Source organism: Ptychodera flava, chromosome 14 (genome assembly GCF_041260155.1).
Source record: "Ptychodera flava strain L36383 chromosome 14, AS_Pfla_20210202, whole genome shotgun sequence".
Taxonomy (NCBI): domain Eukaryota; kingdom Metazoa; phylum Hemichordata; class Enteropneusta; family Ptychoderidae; genus Ptychodera; species Ptychodera flava.
In genome coordinates this window covers 3,494,341-3,516,414 of record NC_091941.1, presented here as the reverse complement: position 1 = coordinate 3,516,414, position 22,074 = coordinate 3,494,341, and the positions used below count along the sequence as shown (strand labels likewise).

At 37.8% G+C, this 22,074-nt stretch overlaps 2 protein-coding genes across 2 annotated transcripts; both read right to left on the bottom strand.

Moving 5' to 3' along the window:
• Nucleotides 1-1,615: 1,615 nt before the first annotated feature.
• Nucleotides 1,616-7,435, bottom strand: LOC139148984 (uncharacterized). Its single transcript, XM_070720460.1, has 4 exons — nucleotides 4,602-7,435; nucleotides 4,157-4,301; nucleotides 3,761-3,902; nucleotides 1,616-3,148 (listed from the first exon to the last, which is right to left on the bottom strand). Exons 1-4 carry the CDS (start codon nucleotides 5,672-5,674, stop codon nucleotides 3,024-3,026), a joined length of 1,485 nt encoding a protein of 494 aa, XP_070576561.1. The 5' UTR covers nucleotides 5,675-7,435; the 3' UTR covers nucleotides 1,616-3,023.
• A 1,013-nt stretch (nucleotides 7,436-8,448) lies between these two features.
• LOC139148983 (caspase-8-like) lies at nucleotides 8,449-16,409 on the bottom strand. The gene is made up of 3 exons (XM_070720459.1): nucleotides 16,266-16,409; nucleotides 12,924-13,069; nucleotides 8,449-12,132 (listed from the first exon to the last, which is right to left on the bottom strand). The coding sequence occupies exons 2-3, from the start codon at nucleotides 13,018-13,020 to the stop codon at nucleotides 11,936-11,938; spliced, it is 294 nt and encodes a 97-aa protein (XP_070576560.1). The 5' UTR covers nucleotides 13,021-13,069; nucleotides 16,266-16,409; the 3' UTR covers nucleotides 8,449-11,935.
• Between the last annotated feature and the right edge of the window lie 5,665 nt (nucleotides 16,410-22,074).

Here is a 22,074-nt window from a genome sequence, read left to right as displayed (position 1 = left end):
AATGGGAAAGTGGATGCAACAGTTCAGGTAAACATCGCACTCTGACAGCATCGTATTTATTGATGTCCGCTGTTCAAATAATTTCACCAAGCTGCTGCATAAATCTTGTGGCACACCCAATCAGGCACACACTGTTTTTAATGTAGATATACGGGTATTTATGATACAGCTTTTGTTTAAAAAGTTGCTGGAAAATGCACCATTTAATTTAGTCTCGTCAAGGATAGACTATCTCTAGCTATATGATCGTGTTTTGTTACTTCGATATCATCAACGAGAATGATTTTCTATTAGTTTTTTCTGCTACAAATCAAAATTTTACAATAGAAACCGGCCTGTCTACGAAACCATGCCTGGCACTTTTTGATCGGCTTGAATTATGTATAAAACACTGGTGTTTGTTCGATCAGGCTATACAATATGTTGACGATTTTACTGATTTGAGCTGGTGACGTTAGCTTCCCATACTGTCTCGGTCGTTTTCAAGTAATAGCAGCACAAGAATCACATAAGCCTTGTACACTACACTACACTACACTACACTACATTACACTACACTACACTATACTACACTACACTACACTACACTACACTACACTACACTACACTACACTACACTACACTACACTACACTACACTACATTACATTACATTACACTATACTATACTATACTATACTATACTATACTATACTATACTATACTATACTATACTATACTATACTATACTATACTATACTATACTATACTATACTATACTATACTATACTATACTATACTATACTATACTATACTATACTATACTATACTATACTATACTATACTATACTATACTATACTATACTAGACTAGACTAGACTAGACTAGACTAGACTAGACTAGACTAGACTAGACTAGACTAAACTATACCATACTATTCTTACTATGCTATGCTATGCTATGCTATACTATACTATACTAGCTTTAAGCTTTAACTTCTGATGCACTGTCTAGGTTTCGGCTCTGTACCATATTTGTGTAGTGTTCATCTTAATTATCGGCGGTTGAATTTTACTTCTTACTCACATGAGATTAATTTGTCAACAATAAAATTGCAATGTATAAATGAGGGAAGACTAAGACATTGTACCCCTGTATTTCAAATATATCAACATGCTTGAGTAATAAGAATAAATCCGGTGAAAACATACAACTATTGTCCATTCACTTAACACCGCAGGTTCTTTCCGTAAAAATACTTGCAACAAATTTAATTCATTTATTCTTGAATATGATTCCGCTACGCAATGTCTGATCATCGGATATAAAACTTGACATCTTCCCGTAATTCTAGTAAAATTGTGTCATGTCTGTAAACCTTAAATTGTCAAAACAGCCAAAACTACTATTCTCTCTGAAAATTTTTGAAAAATTGGCGCAAAATTTGTAATTAAACTCACTTGTTATGTCTGTCAAATACCCCACCTCATTTCATTGTTTTAGAGGACATGGCAAGATTCCCCTGTATTTTTGTCGTTTCACAAATTTTGTGTCTTCGACTATAAAAACTTTAATGGAAATTGTCATACACTCCGACAAAATATACTCTATCCCATTAATTATCCGTAAACATCTTTTGTAAAGAACATACACTTTTACTTTATTCAATAACACCGTAGCTAAAATAATGCATGAATTTCACGAGTACAACACCCAAAACTGATGATACGTCAAACATATATCAACAGGGATTAATAAAATCACTTTCAAAACTCTCCAATGGGTTTAGACAAAAAAATGAATGAACAGATATCGCCAGATTGTACTGTAATTTTTGTGCAATCGAGAGAAACATAAACTTACGAAGAAAAGACGTTTTCGCGATTATTCGTGATAATAATTAGAGATGAAAAACTATCTCGGTATCCCGTACCCTGACTTGCACAGCTGTGTATTTCCCAGCAAGCCACCGTGCGCGTCGCCTGCTAAGCTCAAAATCCCATGCACTGATGCTGTAGACACGAATTCTATTGATAAGAAACATCAGGTGATACGATGCTGTCAGCATCAGACAATAGAAAAATATCCTCGCTCATGAGGATGTTTTTTCTGATTTTTCCGTAACGAATTTCGTCATTGGCCGTCAATCTTTCATTGCATACTTGTTGAATCTATTGTGTACGTGTTTGGATTGGACATCGGTGAATTTAGTTATACCAGAGACAAAACACTGCTGCTTTGTATTCAAGTCTCGGAAAAAATCGGGGACCAGGATGTGGTTTTGTGATCCCGTCGATAAATATCGAGCGCACGCTTGATGGCACGACTAGAAACAACAGCTGGGGTCCAGGATACCTGGAAATCGTAATTCTTCATTCACAATAAAGTATTTCCAAATATTATCATCAGAAACTTTCCACTTCAGATGCCAATGACAGGTCAGAATTCATCTCGATACTAAGCATCACACGATTAAAATGACTCATACTGCTGGTAACATTTAGCTCATTCGTGAAAACGTAAGGGAATACATCAGTTTTGATACAAGTGTATAGGTATTCCGTCAAGATTCCTTGTTTAGCATAGATTTATTCAAAATCCCTACTAGCTGTACGAGGTCTTTAAGTAATTGAACCGTCCCAACACACTAACGCGTATTGATATTAGATCTGCTATTCTGAATTGATCAAGAAGAAAATCTCAAAAATGACGTTTATAATTTAAAGTCCATTAGCTGTCACTTTCAATTTTTGTCAATAGCTTCTTCTTTTACTGCATACATAATGTCGGAGCAACAACTGTCCAATTTATCAACCAGCCTGTATGTGTGTCATATCCAAACATCCAATATTATTGTTGACGACTGAACTATAGCAATGAATACGATTTATGCGTCAACAATATAATCGCATATTGTTCACAGCGTGTTGTTCATTTACTATGCAAAGTACAGTACTTTAATAAGGTGAGGTAGATGAAAATATACTTGTTTTCTGGAACGAAAATAAGACTGAAATATTGTCAAACGTTACAGGTACTGCTCTTTTAATCTTCGTCTGTTATTGGTTTCCAGCTTGGCAGCTGTTCCAAATTGATGGTCTCTCCGTTCCTTCTCCGTCGTACGTTCCTAGACCATGACGACCTGGACCATGCTATAAACAAATCTGCCCCTGTAAATGAAAAAAACCCAAAATGTTCGGTAATTTCCATGGCAATCTAGTCGTCTGTTATTGAGGAATAGAGCATTATAAATTTGAAGAAAAGGTACAACGAGATCGAACGCTGTACTCAATGATTGGATACCACCGATAAATGATGCATAGGGTTACGGCAATACTCCATTTAGGGATGGACCATTACACCCGGAGGGGGAGTCGCAACCACCTTAATGCACATTATGAAGGTTTCTTTGCTTTTCACACTTTATGAAATGCAACGACATGCTTAGTTGTAAAACCGATTTCGTTGTCACATCAACATTACTGTGCAAGTAGGCAAACTTGCAAGTCCCATCACAAGGGGTCATACATTGACTTACTGTCGCGTATTCCTAAAGTACTGCTAAGTTTGTTATTGATAGCTTTTCATGGAACGCATAAACGTAATTATATGCAAAACACATTCTGTTTTTTGTTTAGTAAATTCTGATAGCATTAACGATTTAAACACGAAACTGGCATTGTATGTCGAGTTTGTGACTAACTTTGACACTAACGGGTTTCAAATGTGTCAACAACAAGGGATAAAACTTAGCATGCTTTAAAATCAATTAGGCAACACACGTTGGCATATCTCCTGTTCCAGCAATGAAAGCATATAATTGTCGGCTTTGAAGATGTCCATGTTCGGGAAGCCTGTGTTAAAGATCGTCGTTTGATCCACAATAGTTTCCAGTTTACCTTCTTTTAATATGTTTACAACAGCCTGGCGAGAACAGAATAATAGTAATAACAATGAATAAACAAACCTTAGCAGTTCTTGGTCTCACAAATGCTACCAAAACAAACCGATATAGACCACATATTCTAGTGCTACTGGCAGTAAAGATAAATTTCATATCATAACACAGCTTGTTTTGCAAAGTCATTTGGAAAGCCTTTGACTTACTCCAAATCAAGGGCTCTATACTCTGCTCTACTACCCAACACACTGACAATGCAATATAAAATTCCACTCACCGATGAATATTTTATCGGATAGGCAACGTACAGACAGGGCGATTTACGTTGCTTCATCAACATTTTGATGTCAACCACAATATTCGCCACGTTTTGACTGAGTTGAGACATTTTAAACTGGCATGGTCCATTCCATTGACGACACCTTAAAGAAATCGGATTCCATAATAACGTCGCCGTGGTAACAGGGTGTTTCTCCTGCTCTATTATGCTCAAATCAATAACAAGTATATGGATATTTAAAATGCTCATATTAAGGTATAGTCAACGTTTATCATAATGCTCTCCATCCACTAATTTATCAAACCGGTATCTCCTAAAATGTATCCACACAAAAAATAGTCTCGTAATGTAAGTACACATACATATTCTAATGTTAGTACAACCTTCAAAACTATGACATAAATTTAACATCGAACTACTGCAATTTCATTAAACACAATACCTTAGTGATTCTCCAGATTTGTTTCTAAAATGCATCGCCAGGTATGGTTTTCCGTCACATATAAGAGCAGCGATCTTTTCTGCGATGTCCCGTATCTCTTTAGACCTCACCAAGTGGTTTTGGATACTGAACGATATGTTTTCTTTTGCTGGTATCTGCATATTAGCGAAAGCACCAAATCCAAACATCCCAAGACACTTCATCTTATCCGTCTCAGCACTTTCTTCAAATAGAACAGGTTTGTCCTTTGTAAAACGTTGATGGGGTAAAGTCAAACCATAAAGTTTTGAAAATGCCTCCACGTATTTTTCATAATTTGAACTTTCGAAATTCCCTTTGTCAGGCGTGTAAACAGCATCCACAGAACCGCCGCATACGTGTTTGAATTCTTCAATCGATACTGTATCTACAATCTCTTCAAGCTCGGCAACATCGAACGTTGAATTAAACATTCTCAAGTCACTTGCTCGCATGTAGCCCTGGCTGTGAAGAGTTGGAAAAGGTATTAAAACAATCGCTCTATTTTGATAAATAGCAACCGTCAATGCTTTTTCAAAGTATCCGTATAATGCATTTGGTCCGATGTTGAAGTATATAATTGGCAGGAGGTAACGTTTTGCTGCAGCCTTATGGCCCGACTTTTTCTGAGTTGTACCATGTCTTTTGTCATGAATGTCCAGCGACAATGTTGTCTTGTTTTCCATGGTGTTTCTAAAGTCACCCGACAGCTCCATTTGGCTTTTCCCGTTCTCTGCGGAATTATTTTCAGTTTTGGACAGCACCGTAGGAATTGACGTACCAACGTGTGTTTCACCGCTCAGCAATCTATCGACGTTTTCGTTGTTTTGATCGTTTACCGTCTTTGTTCCATTAGCCACAGGGTTGACTTGGTATGATTCGGGTACATTTTCTCTTGCAGTACCACGTGTATAGTTGTACAGATACTCACTCGAAAATTTCCACGATGTGTAAAGCGGTGTACTCAAACTTATGGCAATATTTCCCGGCAATATCATGTACAATACGCCAGCAGCGGTCCCTACGACTGTTATCAGGAACAGTTTAAACTTCATGACTGTAAGAACGAAATACCCTCTTTTGTCAATTGCTTTTCTAAAAGGTTAAGCGTACACCTAAAGAAATTACAGACAAACCATTCGGTTTCTGTGGGAGGGGCTAGGCTCGATGGGATGTCGGGTAAATATCAAAGTAACGACTGATAGCAGAGGGCAAAGTTTAAAGATTTCGTCATTCAATTTGTTAGATAGGCAAATATTTTGCTACGTATGACAGCTCGAAATGTAAGGATTGGTTCTTGATACGCATTCAAACATTTAGCGCTGACGTGGGTGCACATCTGAGAAAATTATTTCCGAGATTTCAAAGGGGTATTCTAATCCTTTCATGGATCAGCTTTTGCGAAAAAGTATCCCTTTTCTTGTTTCACCAACTTTGATGATAACCAAACTTACCCTTTTCCGCAATTTTGGGAACACGCATGAGTATCCCTTTACCGTAAGCGTGCCATCATCCTGGAGCCAAAGCAATCTAAACAAAATACTGGGACTAAATCAAAGATCCGATAGCTTTATCTTTAAATATTCGTCGATCAGACAATATCTTCAAGGCTGATAATTCTAGCCTTCGTTGCTGGAATAAGTAAATTTGTCATAACATCGAATTGCCTGTGTTCAGCATGTGATCCGTCTATTTCATCGACACTCTATGTAAAAGATTAACTAGTTTCTATTTCCAGAGTGTGATGGAAAGTCTGGGTAACAGTCCTGTTGGAGGGACTATGATGGGCGTGACGGGCGTAATACATCACTTCATATGCGGATACATGCACCATTCTTCTCATTTGAATAGCTGACAATCAAATTGTTGAGCCGCTTAGTTTCAGATTACCGCCTGAGCCTTTTTACATTTCAATTGACATGGATCACATGTTGTTTTAGTTGCGGCATGTGACATGACAGGTTGTCTCCTAGATATCTCCTATCCACATGCATAACGGAATGAAATTTATTGTTTGAGTATGAAATTGCTGTTCATTTAAATGAGCATGAAACCTGCCTTGGGACTGTACAGAGATTTACATCTTTGGAACAGGTATAAGACATGGAGCAAATCATACAAATTTGCATTTGGTAGACGTTACGTTAAACTATAGCATTCTACGGACTTCGTCAAACCCAGTTTAAATACACAATCATATACATATATACAAACTAACCTTTGAAGAACTTGTTTATTAATATAATGATAACAATGACGATTCGTTAATTTCAAAGCATACATAATATTTAACTTCATATTTGATTTCTAACACTTTTCAAAAGGGTTGCAGCTAACGGCTAATTCGATAGGTAATATTGAACTTTACCGTTGCTCATCACCAAATTGTACGTTTAAAGAATGCATATTCAAAAAGTTTCCTAGAACTTGACCATAGTTGACAGAAGAGATGACATCGAGATAACAAAAATTGATGTTTTTATTTCATTCCTTTCAGGCGCAAGTTTCTTCACAAGGGATGTGACTGCGCTCATCAGGACACTTCAAATGCGTAAGACTTCAGAGGAAAACCAAGGAAGCTGGCGATAAAACACTGATTCAAGTTTTCTTAATTCCAATTTTGGCAAAGCACACGATCTTGTGCATGAGGTTCATATATCTTTCTTTCACGGATTTGACTTTGTTGTGTGTGTGTGTGTACTTTGCTGTGTTAACGTTTTACAAAGGAAACACCTATTCTATTTGAGGATAGTCCTGAGATTAGGTGAAGTGTATTGGTTCTTTTCGAGTGAGCTCGGTCAGTAACATGGCTATACCTGAAAGAGGAAACATCGTTTAACATCAAAAATACCTTGTGAGGTCAAAGAAAATACGAAACACTGCATGAAAGGTTGCAACAAGCATATATGGCGATGCATTTTAGAAACAAAACTGGCGAAGCAATGGGGTATTTTGATTTGCAAAGTGTTCTGTTTTCCTCTGTGGTAAATTCAGCTTTTCACCTGAAATTTAATTTCAGAAACATACGGATAAAGATGTAGGACGACTGTATGTTTAAGGTAGTAATGTGATGATCTACAGAGGTGAACACATTTAGCTCCTGATCAGAGTTCATCGGCTGCAGCGCCAACGAGTAAGATGTTTTCAATTGTCTCTTTATCCATGCTTTGTCTGTTAGTTTTCTTTGCTGAAGCACAAAATCATAATCGTTGTGTTACAGAAGTATTGATGCACCCTTTTTAGAACATTCACAAGAATGATAACAATAAAAATATAGGATATGGTATATCTCGTATTATGTTTTTAACTTTTGAATAATCAGGGAAAATTTTGGCTGTCGACATTCTGAGCTATAATTGTGTTTCTGTGAGACTGCAGCATAACATGATACTTATACGCTGATAGTCGCGTGGTATCAGTCAAATGTTGGTCTATTTTGCAACGTCATAAAACGAATCTTCCTGGCTTATCTTATCCATCTCAGAACTTTCTTTAAATAGAATTGGTTTTCCTTTTGTAAAACGTTGAAGGGGTAAAGCCAAACCAAGAAAATAGACACACACATACCTACATGCCTACATACATACATACATACATACATACACATACATACATACCTACATACATACATACATACATACATACATACATACATACATACATACATACATACATACATACATACATACATACATACATACATACATACATACATACATACATACAACTCAATCTATGTAACGCTTCATAGTTCATCTAATTGCGCATAGATAAACCGTCCTCTCTCCCACCTCATCGTTTATATCAGAGAAGACAGGTTTTAAAATGATTTAGTGAAAGCATTCCTTTACAGTTTATTTTCTAGAAAGAGTGGCAATACATGATAGAGTGCGACAAAATTACATTCGTAAGAAAGAGTTCTAGAGACGTTTGCGTTGACTTCTGACATTTTCGTGGTTCTTAAAAGTAGTTTTGTTCCATTGAGTTGTAAGTTTTGGGCTTTTTTGATGAAAAAGTCTCATTTGAATATGTGTGAAAGGTCCTCAGGGTGAAGTTCTGACTAGGTAGATTGCCCTTAGAGGATAGATTCGGACTCTTAAATTGTTTACTCCACTTTTCTGGTATGCTACTTCTGTGGATCTACGTTGAAGCTTGTGAAATAAACAAAGTCGTCACCATCTTAGTTTTGTGGAAAACTACAGTTAACATTCAAGTTGGATGTCTAATATGGATAAGTATTTTGTTCTCAAGTATCACCATTCGCACGGTGATCCTCTACTCCTTATCCTAATTATGACTGTTTTCGACGACGGTGTAAGTCTATGAAAGTTGAATCTTTGAGTTTCGAGGAAGGTATTTTCTTAGTAGAAAGATTGCCTCCAGGCGTTGAAATCAATAACAATCAAAGTAGAATGCACCTCGAAGGTTTCCGAACCATCAACATTTTATAATTCTTTGGCGTTTTTTGTAATTTTTGTTACTTCATTTCGGTACCTTAGGGAAAAATAATTCTCACCGTCCGAATCTTTTGAACATCGAAATGTAAAATGTTCTCTTATGGAATTGAAAATTTTCGCAAGATTAAATTTGAGGTAAATCTTCTCTGATAAACAATTTCCTCGTTGACCTCTGATTTTTATAATTCTCTCTCATGAAGGAATCAAAGTTTCCTTGAGCAAATTCAAACAAAGGAACATTCGAAATTTTCGTCTTCGAGATGTAAATCTCTTTGAAGGACAAAATGTTGACAGCATCCATAAGGCAACATCGAGTAAAATGATGATTATTACTGACTACAAAGCAAGAAGACAATCATTGTGATGAGCGTGTCTACAAAACTCGTTTTTTTGGTAAAAATACAAAGATCATTTTTTCTGCATCATTTGGTAATCATCATGTTGGAAACGCCAATGTGTGAAATCATAACACTATCAATATCTGATTTTATTGCGGAAAGAGCTGCATGACTCATGGTTTCTTGTACTCGACTTCAAACTTGGTTGATTAAAAGCTGGTGTAGCAATATGTAGAAATGGTCTTAATTTTAATTTTGAATTTTAATCCTCATTTTCCACATTTCTGCGAGGTAACGAGAGTCAAGATGCAATTAAATCATGAGTTCATGCAGCTGTGTCCAAATGAAGGTGCCATTCAGCTCTTGACACATTCTTACGCTTACTGTTTTTCGAACCCAATTCATCATTTGACGTATGGACGACGATTAGCCAATAAATGTGTGACGTCTCTTGTAGTTTCGCGATTCACGTACTATTGTAGTTATACTCTGTTGGTTTCTTAATGGCATTTTAAACTGCCAGCAGACTCCTCTCTTTGCTCTCTGGCATTGTGTGTGTTAATCCGCTAAACAAGTCGAGGTGCCACGCGTGTGGGCTTCAAGGAACTATTTTCAAGATAAACCTATCATACACACCCACGGTATATAGAAACATCATACCTGTGTATAAGACTGCGTTTTAGCAGACACTTTCAAATCTTAGTAAATTTACTTGTTGGGCTTCGTGACACGGAGTTAAAAGACGATTTGTACATGGGTTTAAGTTTCCTTCCGACATATCGACAAAATTAAATGTGACACTGTGTATAAATACGTCCTCACTTTGTCTAGTCATCCTCTTGACAAGACATAAGCTGCATTTAGTACAGACAATATTCGACAGGGTATCACGGTGTTTTTAGATTCACGAAACGCCCTAACTGCCAAAAGCCTTCTGGAACTTGTCCTCGAGTTTATAATGTAAAATTTGTGTTCACGGGCTGGCAGGCGTTTATTCCTAATGTACACCGATTTTCAGAAAATTGCTGCAGCTATATATTCAATGGGTTTATATAGAGGATGGATTTTTGTCAGTGAGATTTCATGGTCAACAGTGCACAAAGTTACATTTATAGTCGTCTTGTTTTTCAACTTAGAGCATTTGAAAATCGTCACTCTTGAAAGTGTACTATGGTCCCCTCATTAGACAGGATTTCTCTTGCGCGGGGTAAAGGTTACGATTCAGAAAATATCATATTCGACGCGTATTTATCACGGACGAAGAAATCGAGGTACTTGAGCGGATTCTTTCTAGACTTCAAACTTGCCGAGCTTAGGGAAATAACAGAAGTTGCTTTTCCATGGGGAGAATATTAAATGTTTCATTATATTGTACTGCAACAGGTATTTCTTTTAAATTTGAGAAATCGACCGCATTCAATGCGACACACAGTGCTAGTAAAAAGTATATATGGTCGTCCTTTGAGACAGGATACGAGCTGCATTGTCTGAACCATTGTGCCGTCTTTAAGATTGTCCTACGTCCTTACTGCTTGAGGCTTTTTGAAATCAGTTCTGTACTGACTTTGATCAACCCTTGGTCACTAACATAGAATTATGACCACAGCCCGGCTGACGAGATAAATTTTTACATTGAAGCAGCTACCAACGGATACATATAGAGGTGTACGAGTCATTTTCTGTGTCATGGGAGTTCATGGACTACAGTGCACATATAGTTACATTTATGGCTTTCTTGAATTTGTTGAAGGCATTACTTCAGAGTTAGCAGACTCCGTTCTATGCTATATTCCGAATTCCTGAAATACATCCCTGAAAATTTCGTATAGGAAACTGCTTGAAAGTATGGTCATATCCGCTCGGAAAACAAAAGTACAATATCAACGGGTTTATAGGTACGAGAGAGGGAATACCTCATTTTACTGAATATTGAGATATCTCTGTTGCTGAGATGCATTCTGCGGATACTTTCAAATCTTCATAGGCCTATACTCGCCTAAAGTCAGTAAACGACAGGGAACGGAATTTCCGGAACGCATCTTGTTGTGGATGCTTTACAGTTTTGTTTATCAACATGTACACTTTATATTTGCCAAATCACCAGTATTCGATGTGCACGAGTCCTTAGTATTTCTTGTTAACCTCTTGATCAGGGTATGGGCTGCATGTTGAGACCTGAGGCATAGTACCTGCTATAGGTCAGGAAACGTCCTCGCTGCCATAGGCTTCTTGTGAGTACTGACAATTATTAGAAGTTTAGGTTGACGTATTTAAAAACAGAAAAATAGTGTTCACAGCCTAGCTGACGTCATCTTATAAAATGCACGTTTAAAAATATTATACAGCTCTTCAATGGGTAAATGAAGAGGTCTTAAGAAAGACTCATTCTTTCAGTAAGACATAAGTTTTTAAAAGTTTCTGTGTCGACCGACGTCTTTGCACCAGTATTTCAATAAAAGTCTGATTGTTTCTCCAACTTTGAGAGAGTTACGCTTCACAGTTGTCCCTTGGTGTCCTTTCTTTAGTAACTATTCAGGCTACCTGACGGTTGAACCACCATGTGCTTCTTGATCAGGTCTTTCCGTCCGATGTGGTCCAGCAGTTTCTTCAAAACATACATATTTTGTGGAGACAAGTAGCCCTGCTCTTCCATCCAGGAGAAAAGTTCCCATGGAGTTTCCATTGAATCGACATCCTTCTGTTGCAGTAACTCTTTATCTAAAATCACACAAATCAATCATTAGAGGCCTTTGTATGGAGACCAACCAGTCTTTATTGTTATTTAGTATGCCTGACGTACATATTTAGAAGTTTGAGCGCTTTTTTATCACGTTTTACCATTTCGCAGCATTTTACTTTTATTTTCAGAAAACAATACTTTTTTCTCATATATTATCTATAAATTGCATATTTATGTCACGTCATTCAGTGATTGTTGTGTACATTTCAATAGATACAATTATAATTAGAAGTCAAATTTTGCATACTAAATTGTATTTTATTATAATTGTTATACGGAAATTTACTAATCCCTGCTCAAACTTGAGCGAGAAAGACAGTGGTTACGATTGTTTTTGAAGAAAGTTATTCTAGAAAAGACCTCTTATCGGCAATGTTTTCAAGCTATCATGTCGGGGGAAAAGTTCTTTTCATTTTGCGTTGAGCATTTCATGGTCAATTCGGGACCGTGATTTCAGAGTGAACGATATAGCTACAAACGTACCACAGCAGCTAGTTTCCACTTTATTCGTTCCTTCTACACCTCATCCCCAACCCTCGTCCGAAGTTTTGATGTGGTGGAGAATCCGAACGTGGTAGAAAATCTGAGTGGAGGACAGAATCTTTCACACCAGGCGGCCGTAAAGAGCTTGTAATTATATTGCGTATATAGAAGCGTTCTTCCTTCAAGGACGCTTTTCAACTCGTATTCTCATCTACTCAAAACGGTTTTTGGTCATCGGTCCTCTGACCATCCATAAACTTCTGAAAGTTTCCACTGAAATCCTTACCTTTTAAAAGATATTTCATGTCGGTGAATTCATCAGACGTGAGTTCTTGTTTCACGTTGAGCAGACGAATTCTGAAATCACTCGGTATTCTCTCCATTTTACTGGTAACTGATGCAAAGACGGCGGTCGACACAAGAACTAGTGTCCTGTGAAGACAAAGTCACAGCAAAATGTCATTTAAAGACAATAAAACCGGGAAGACGCTTTTCATCATTTGAAGTCATATTTGAACTGCAGCAACGTATGGTATTGAGAAGCTTCAGTTGTTGTAATTCTGCACACAGTTTCGATTCAACAAGCAACTTGCAAAAAGTTGCACATAGAAGTGCTTGTAAAATGAATGGTGACCTCAATGTACGACCTTCACTCATTAAAAAGAAGTGTGAAGCTGCAACAATGATTCTATCGTCGACATGGCTTGGGTCAAGAGATTCAGCATACATGCTCGTTGTAGGCAGAGAATCAATGGGAAGACAACGGCCCTCATTCAATAAGAAGAGATCAACATTTAATCAGTTTATAATATTATATAGGGCTCAGCCCTTGGTGTCGCGCCAGGGGTTAAGATTAGCAATATTATTTGTATTGATTCATGATAAACTGTAATTGTTACTTCATTATCTTCATAAACGTTTATATGACAACTATGCCCAGTTTCCCTCTGATGAAAGCAGTTCACGTACGTACACGACGTCAAACCCTGCAGCAGGGCAGGTATAGATTTTCTGTAGCGTGTAAAAATTTTGGACAAAAATTGGCAATTTTTACAATGATAACAGCCTATTGTGATAAACAAGGGACGTATTATGCAATCATTATCATTGCAATGGTAACCACACTGCCCACCTTCCACTGGCAAGCTGAAAACTATAGCGTTCCGTCTAAAACTGGCAATTTTTGAATCTAATTATTGACACAGGGGGCGCTCTTCTATAATTCAATCCCAGCATTCTTTGCGTATGCCCCCGTTCATATGCACGACAGTTTTCTCCCTTTATCTATATTAACGATATTTTGTATCAGCGACAAGGTGCATAATAACATTTACTGGCTAATAAAAGAGGTATATTTTATAAAAGGCATGTTATATAATAGTAATTTGTTTCGTTTTTGTTTATTTACGAGTACTCAAAAAAAAAACATGGCGGCGCCCTTGAAAGAAGGGTACACTTCCGGTTACTCGCATAGTATATTATGAATAAGCGCATGCGTAGTCAGTAAGCCGCTGGCGCGACTATTAATGTACGTTACCAGTGCAGACATATTTTAGGATTTATATTTTCAAGTCCGGGTCTTTACACAGAAGGGCGCCACAATGTTTATTGCATTCGACTAAATGTGCCCAGAAATTCATAAATGCCTATCTGCTACGTACTTTAACAGGGTTTCGTGGTCGACACTTTTTCATGCGTTCCCGGATGGAAAGTCATATGTTTAATTTGAAAGTCAAAGGGCGCAGAATACCGTATTTCAGGGTCAGAATCTTTCTTTGATGGGGAGCTACATAGCTGATAATCGAGTTGATCAAGGCCCTTATGATACGTGAAACCAGAGGCGGAAGCAACCTATACAGCCCAAACCCTGTAGGCTTGCCATCTCTGCGCGATGAGAAGAGACCTGAGAAAATTGGTCTCAAATTTTCATGCAGAGTGGTTACCTACTTTCATGGTGCAAATTTGATGAAGTGTTACAATGCATGTGACATAATACGCCTCTACGTGGCTGAATATACAGCTATATTTTTTCTTTCAGTCTTCATGATAAGTTTAATACTTCAGTTAGATTTTAATTTCAGTGGGCGTCATAGTTGGGTCTCTGTTCACAATTAGTTTTGGCTGTGTTCTGTTTCTCATCGGCTAACCGCAAAAACCCGGGGCCCGATCCGAGTCGACCTGAAAATGATTTCGGACAACCCGACCGCCTAGGTCAAGTCCTATTCCGGGGTCCAATTTTGACACATGCCGTGCCGCTCCCTGTTGTGATAGAAAGTCTAATGTCAGAGCACAGCGGAAGACCGTTCACAGCAAAATGTTGAAGGCATTTAATGTGAACCAAAGAAAATAAGACCTCTGGACGATCTACTGCTAAACAAGAGCTAGCTGAAAATCACCTACTTCTTCGTGCGCCTGGCGTGAAATTCAAACCTACTCAGACGCATACAGCAACCACTTCTTCCATGCGATAACCACCCTGCACTTAAGACTAGTTAGCCCAGAGTTCTATGCTTTACTCCATATGAAGGTTAGCTGCAATAATTGTAGCTCACGGACGGCCGTGCGCCGGCTTTTCATGTTCTATGGGCTGTGTAGCGACGGCCTGTCGTGTTTGATGTGTAGCGCTGGCCGGAAGGCCCTACACAACACGATAGAAAAAGCTGGCGTACGGTCCGTGGTCTACAACTATCGCAGCTATATATTCAGGTAGTTTCCTGGTAAGCTCTTTGACGTGCACTGTCTGTTTGACGCAATCTTTTGAACATAATTTGTTGTATTGGTACAATGTTATTGCAAAGGACAAGGTCGAAACGCTTTTACTGCATGTTTTGTGAATATGTGAGAGCGATTTTTCGATCATCGGCACAAGGGGTCCTCGGTCGTCCCGTCTCGGGCCGGGTTTCCCGGTTAGCCGTTTCTTATCACGTGGGGTAGATCGGTGCATTGCATTGACATTCAGTTCGCTTTATGCTACATCCAATAACGAAGGTCCCTGGGATAAGCGAGTTATTTTTAGAAAATGAGCGGCGGGGATTTACCGCCATCCGACATTCAGACTGTACACAACTGCATTGCATGCAACGGAACGTGACCGAATGTCCACATATCCAGACGATTTATTACGAATATTTTTGTTCACAAGCAATGATCGGTGGGATTCATTTTATACTTGAGTGCAAGACATATCTACATTGTGGAAGAGAGAAACAAAACTCTCCGGGCACGGGAAATATTTGTACGTAGAAGAAGTGAGTTATGATAAAAATCATTTCAAGTAAGGATAAGATCGAACATATCTCTCCAGTTTGAGCAGAGCTTGTCGTGATATATTATAAAACGTCGATTTGTTTTCGTTGAGGTTTGTTTCTCGGTGGACGCTACACGCCCGTTGGATTTTTAAGCTCCTCTCTTCGCTGAGACCATCGTCAGGTCATATTTATAGTGAAAGACAACCACGGTTTAAGCATAGACAGTAGAGAAACACTGCCTAAAATTTGGGGTTTAAGAAGACAGTCTGACTGTTTTTGCATGTAGGACATATCTAATATCATTTTGAAAAAGACGTTATCACTCTCTCGCCCTATCAAACTGCCATTAGGTAAAAGCTAATCTAAGGTTTATAACTTACTGTGAGCTGTGGAAGGCTCTCCTCCTTGTTTGTTTTTGTGTTTTTCCCTCCTTCGATGAGATACACCATACAAGCTGACGAGCTGAAAGAAAATGGCAGCTCGACACCTTACCCAGTCCGTAGTCATAGAGACAGTCAAGTGACGTCAGAGTCAGGCAGCGACGTGCATTGAACTATTATAATAAAATGGTGAAGCAGCTATCGTGTAGTGCTGCAGCGTTTACTGTCAAGCCCGGGTAAAGCTGCCTCGGCCGACAATGGGCTAGATGTCGTGGGATCGAGAGAAAGAACTTATAAAATTAGAATGATGGAGAATATTTCAAAAATATTTGGTATCATCGACGATTTAACCGTCTATCAGAATTTTCAGGCACAGCTTTACGATATAAGGCCATTTAAAGAAAAATCTTATTTTGCCGTCCTTAGATTTTTGAAAAACCTACCAGCCAGCCAGCAAAAAAAAGAACAAACACAGAAAAAAAACACAACATAGATCAATCGCATAAACGTTGACTTTCCATTAGTCACAGATATAAAAACTCAACTATTACAGTTACAGTGCAGTGTTTCTTGTGCTATACAATAAGCACGTTGAAAGCAATGCTTGGAAACACAAGTTATACTTGTATTAGTACAACAAGCATACTTATAGTTAGGTGACTGTTGTATCACCCCTATTTGTAACAATCAACCCTATTTGTAACACTAACCCAATTTGTAACAAAACTTAACCCTATTTGTAACACTAACCCGATTTGTAACAAAACTTAACCCTATTTGTAACACTAACCCAATTTGTAACAAAACTTAACCCTATTTGTACTAATAACATAATACTAACAAATACACTATGGATTTCAAAATGCTGGTGTAGAACAAAAAGTGTTCTTTCAAAACCTGAAAATATAACGGCAAAAGTTACTGAGCATAACAAAGTATGTAGTCACTCTGGAAACAAATGCTAAATATCTTGGTAAAAGTTGAAACTACTCTCTTTCATACAATTACATTTTTTGTAGTGAGAAGAGTGGGTAGCTGAACAAATCATTACATCCTGAAGTATAAAATCAAATGTCAAATAATACAAGTCCCGAGCACAGTTCCTGTTGAGTTAAATGCTCAATTAGCTTATGCTTTTCAAGACAGCTAATGCTTTGTTTTAAAACTGAATTCTAATCCGGACTTATAAAGCAGAAAAAATGTCCAAATTAAGATTACCTTCAACTGTGTACGAACTATTTGGAGCATTCAACAACGACCATTTCACTGTACCTGCCTGCCTGCCTGCCCCGGTGCAGATGCAATATCGTGATCAATCGCGGAGCGCGGAAAAGTTGATGGAAATTCAGTTCCGTTCCTTACTTTAAGCCAAACCAGTCAAGAATCGTTTACGATCCGTCTTTTATGGAGACCAAAACAACTTAACGCCCTGATCCACCGACATGAAAACTTTGAAGGGGAAATCAACGTTTGAAACGGTCGATCGATCCTACGCACAGGCGCTCCTTAGGTGGGTAGTCTGCTAAAACAGATCGATTTTCGGCTCGATCTATTGATCTCGTAGTCGATATACCCGCCACTTATGTGTCAAACTGATTGAGTCACCACCACAGCCGTTCCACACGTGTGAGATGGCTGTGGTGTTGACTCAATCAATTAATCCGCTGATACGGACAGCGGATTAGCAAGTTGGCAATGTTTTCGGAGCAATTACAGTGGTGTATACACAAGTTGGAGAGGAGATAAGGACTTGTCGGTAATATATAAAGCAGTCAGATGGTGTGGAGTCGAAATCTTTATTTGAAATACCACAGTCAAAATTAATAAAATTACTTGTAGTAATAAAGAAAGCAGTAAGACGGTTTGGAGTTGAACTCTTTATTTGAAATATCACAGTCAAAATTAATAAAATCAAATAAGGTAAACCGTTGCACAAAAAACCTCCCTCCCCACCCAGGGGACTGATTTCTTACCCCTGTGATACGAATTAGCAGTGTCGTGATTCGGGTAACTAAGTTCCACCGATATCCAACCCACAACCCGTAGGCAATAGATTTAGTAAGTATGCACCATAAGAATAGCTTGCAAAATAATCGCAATCATACCAATCCATAATCCAATAACACTAGGTCAAAATTCGCAAGACAATAGTTGTAAACATAGACACAAAACAGCACAGAACAGACAGTAAATAGACGGTACACAAACAAAGTCAAATTCATGAAAGAAAGATATATGGACCTCTGGCCAAAAGACCAAGAAGTGATGTCAGGTGTTTCGAAAATAGTAAGCGCATCCTGCCCCACATGTGGCACCCGCCATATATCAATCTGTAAGTCAGATAGGTAGTGGTCACTAACTAAGGCCCCATGTCACCGATGCCATCAGTGATCATTTGTCAAAGAGAGATATCGTATTTATCAACCAGCTTGCGATACCTGCCAAAAAAGCGTTTGAATGTAGAGACAAGTCTTGCTCTGGTGTAACCTTGATTTAACAGTTTGAAAGAGAGATGGCCATGTCTCTCCACAAAATCACCATATGAACTGCATGCTCTTGCATATCGAATAAGCTGGGAAATGTATACCCCATAAGCAGGTGAGAGTGGAATATTACTGATGAGGTGTGGAAAATTAATTATACTAAAGTTGAAATCATCTCTCTTGTCATATAGCCTAGTAGAAAGGTGACCATTAGAGTCAAATTCAAGTAAAATGTCCAGATATGAAGCAGAAGAGGCCGTTTCTGTAGTCTCTTTAATCTCCAATTCTGGAGGATAAATCATAGCGAGATAATTACTGAATTCAGAGTTATTCAATGAAATAACATCGTCTATGTATCTAAATGTAAGGTTGAAAGTACGAGCTACAGAGACCTTTTTCTGCTTGATAAGGTTCTGGATAAATTCTGCCTCGTATGAGAACAGAAATAAGTCGGCAAGTAAGGGAGCACAGTTAGTGCCCATGGGAATTCCTATACACTGTTGGAAAATGTGTCCTCCAAATTCAACATATATGTTGTCAATGAGGAAATCAAGCATACTGATAATGTCTTTCTCGGTATAAAACACTTTCGCGTTAGTAATATTTTTAACAAAATATGTAGAATTATACCCCAATACCACATATTTGTAACGGCGTGAACCGTTTTTGTAGAAAAATGCTTGGTTGATGATGTTTTTCAAGCGTTCTTTCAATTTATCATGTGGTATTGTGGTATACAATGTGGAAAAATCGAAAGTTTTAATAGATGTTATTTTTGAAACAGATCTTGATTTCAAATATCCAAGAGTTCCTTCGAATTTTTTAATATCCACATTTGATTTATACCACTCCGAGAAAAGACAACATCACAGTATGATTGAAGTCCCCGTTTAACAGTACAAAGAACAGAAGTCAGTATCTTCGATAACTCTGTTGTTGAACATTTTGAAGATCCTGCGATAAACCTAGCTTTGTAAGGTGTTTTGTGGAGCTTTGGTATCCAGTATAAGCTAGGCAACTTATTATGGTCATCCTTTGTTGTAATATTAAAATTATCCATGAATGACTTATGGTTTGCCAAAATTTCAGATTTGTTGAACATTGATTGTCTGTAAGTGGAGTTGGTGGAAGTCTTAGTTACACCAAGTTCGTCTATAAGACATTCAAAATAATACTTCTTACAGACAAATACAATGTTATTGGCAGCTTTATCAGCAGGGACGACAACATATTTGTCATGGATATCATTCAAACACTTAACAGCATCGGGATCTTTAAATACAGAATAGGGTCTTCTGCAAACATGTGATCTTAGTCGACCAATACGGCCACGCACTATTTTCCTCCCACATTTGACCCATTCTGACAGTGTGTCCAGCTCTACATCCTCCCTTTTAGCCCATTTCCTGGCATATTCTTCAACTGAGTCCATAATGATCTTAAAATTATGGTTCCAGTTGATCCTGCGAGGTTCTCTGAACTTGGGTCCACAAGTTAACTGACGAAATTCTTTTCAGAAAAATCAGGGAAAACATCTTCATGAACGAGGATATTTTTCCATGGTCTGATTCTGACAGCATCGTATCACCTGATGTTTCTTATCAATAGAATTCGTATCTAAAGCACCAGTGCATGGTATTTTGAGTTTAGCAGGTGACGCACACATTGGCTTGCAGAGAAATACACAACTATGCAAGTCAGGGTACGGGATACCCAGACAGTGTTTCATCTCTAGAAAAGGGAAAACACTTTCTTCATAAGTTTACGTTTCCCTTGATCGCGCATTGCAACACAACCCGGCGATACCTGATTAATTGTCTTTTTGTTTTCACCTAATAGGAGAGTTTCTGAAGTGTTTTTTTTACTGATTCATGTTAGTAAATCGTCGAAATAACGTCTATTTTGGGTGTTGTATTCGTGGAAACCGTGCTTATTTTAGCTAAGATATTATTCAATAAAGTAAAAGAGTTTTTTTTTTTTTAAAAAGGCGTTAACGTTCAGGGCAATTAATGGAAAGAGCATTTTTTGGCGAAATGTAATACTATGATAACTTCCTTCCATGAGAGTTTTCACAGAAGACACAAATTTTGTGAATTAACGAGAAGACAGGGAATCTGACTTTGTCCGCTTAGACAAAAATTAAGAAACAAACAGTCATGAAGGGGTATATGACAGACATTACAACTGAGTTTAATTACCAAGTTTGAGCAAAGTCTGTAAAACTTGGTATAGCCTGACTGAATACACATCAGTGATTTTCATGTATGTTTTCGGTTGCGGGGCCAATTTCTATCGTAAAATTTGATTGCAGCAGAGAAAAACTCGTAAAAAAATTATTCTTGTTGATGATATCGGAGTAACAAAAGGCTATCACATAGCTAGTGTTAGTCTATCCATGTTGAGACTGCACTAAATCGTGCATATTCCATCTATTTTATCATACAAAGACTGTATCGTAAATGCCACCGGATTTACATTCAAACCAGTGTGTGCCTGATGAGGAGTCCCAAAAGATTTATGCAACAGCTTGGTAACGTTATTTGAACAACCGATATGAATGAAAACAATGCTGCCAGAGTACCGTGTTTATTTAAACTGTTATGTCGCATTCACTTTCTTGACACAATCCGCTTTTAACCTTTCACCTATTACGGCGTTAAGGGCCTCGCTATCGAAAATTCTACTCTGGTAATTTGAATTTGATTGTTCTGAAACACGTTCTCCATCTCAAAAATCGAGAAATTTATTTTTTCCCACGGTGTTAACACAGAGATGGCGGCCATTTTGAATTTCAAATAACGGTAAATGTGAGGTAAGTTGTTTCTCTAATACCAAGTTTGAATGGTGACCCCTGATTTTCATTCATGATTTGGTGAGAAAATGGTTGACAGTTTCATTGAGAAAAGTATGAGTAAAAGTTTGTTAATTTTAAAGGCGCACACTAGACATTAATCATTCTTTTTTAGAAATCAAAACGAAATAATCTAGGCTGCTTTCACAAAAAAACGGTGAGGCGGGGCTATAGGACTTGAAAGTTTTCACTGCCTAAAAGGGTGACCCCTTTTTTTAGTTCCCTTTTATCTTTGCATTTTCCAATTCCAAGGGTTGTCAGGTAATTTAATGAAAAACAAATAACATACTGATATAATTCGATTGTTCTAATGTTAGTTATAATTAAACAAAATCCAGAACCATTTTGTCACATTTCATGACTCTTATCTCGAAAAAATCTAAACATGTATGATTTTCGTAAAAACCCAAACAAGTGGGCCTAGTAACGGGGCAGAAGCTGCAACTGTTGATATTTTTTCAATATTTCTATGCAA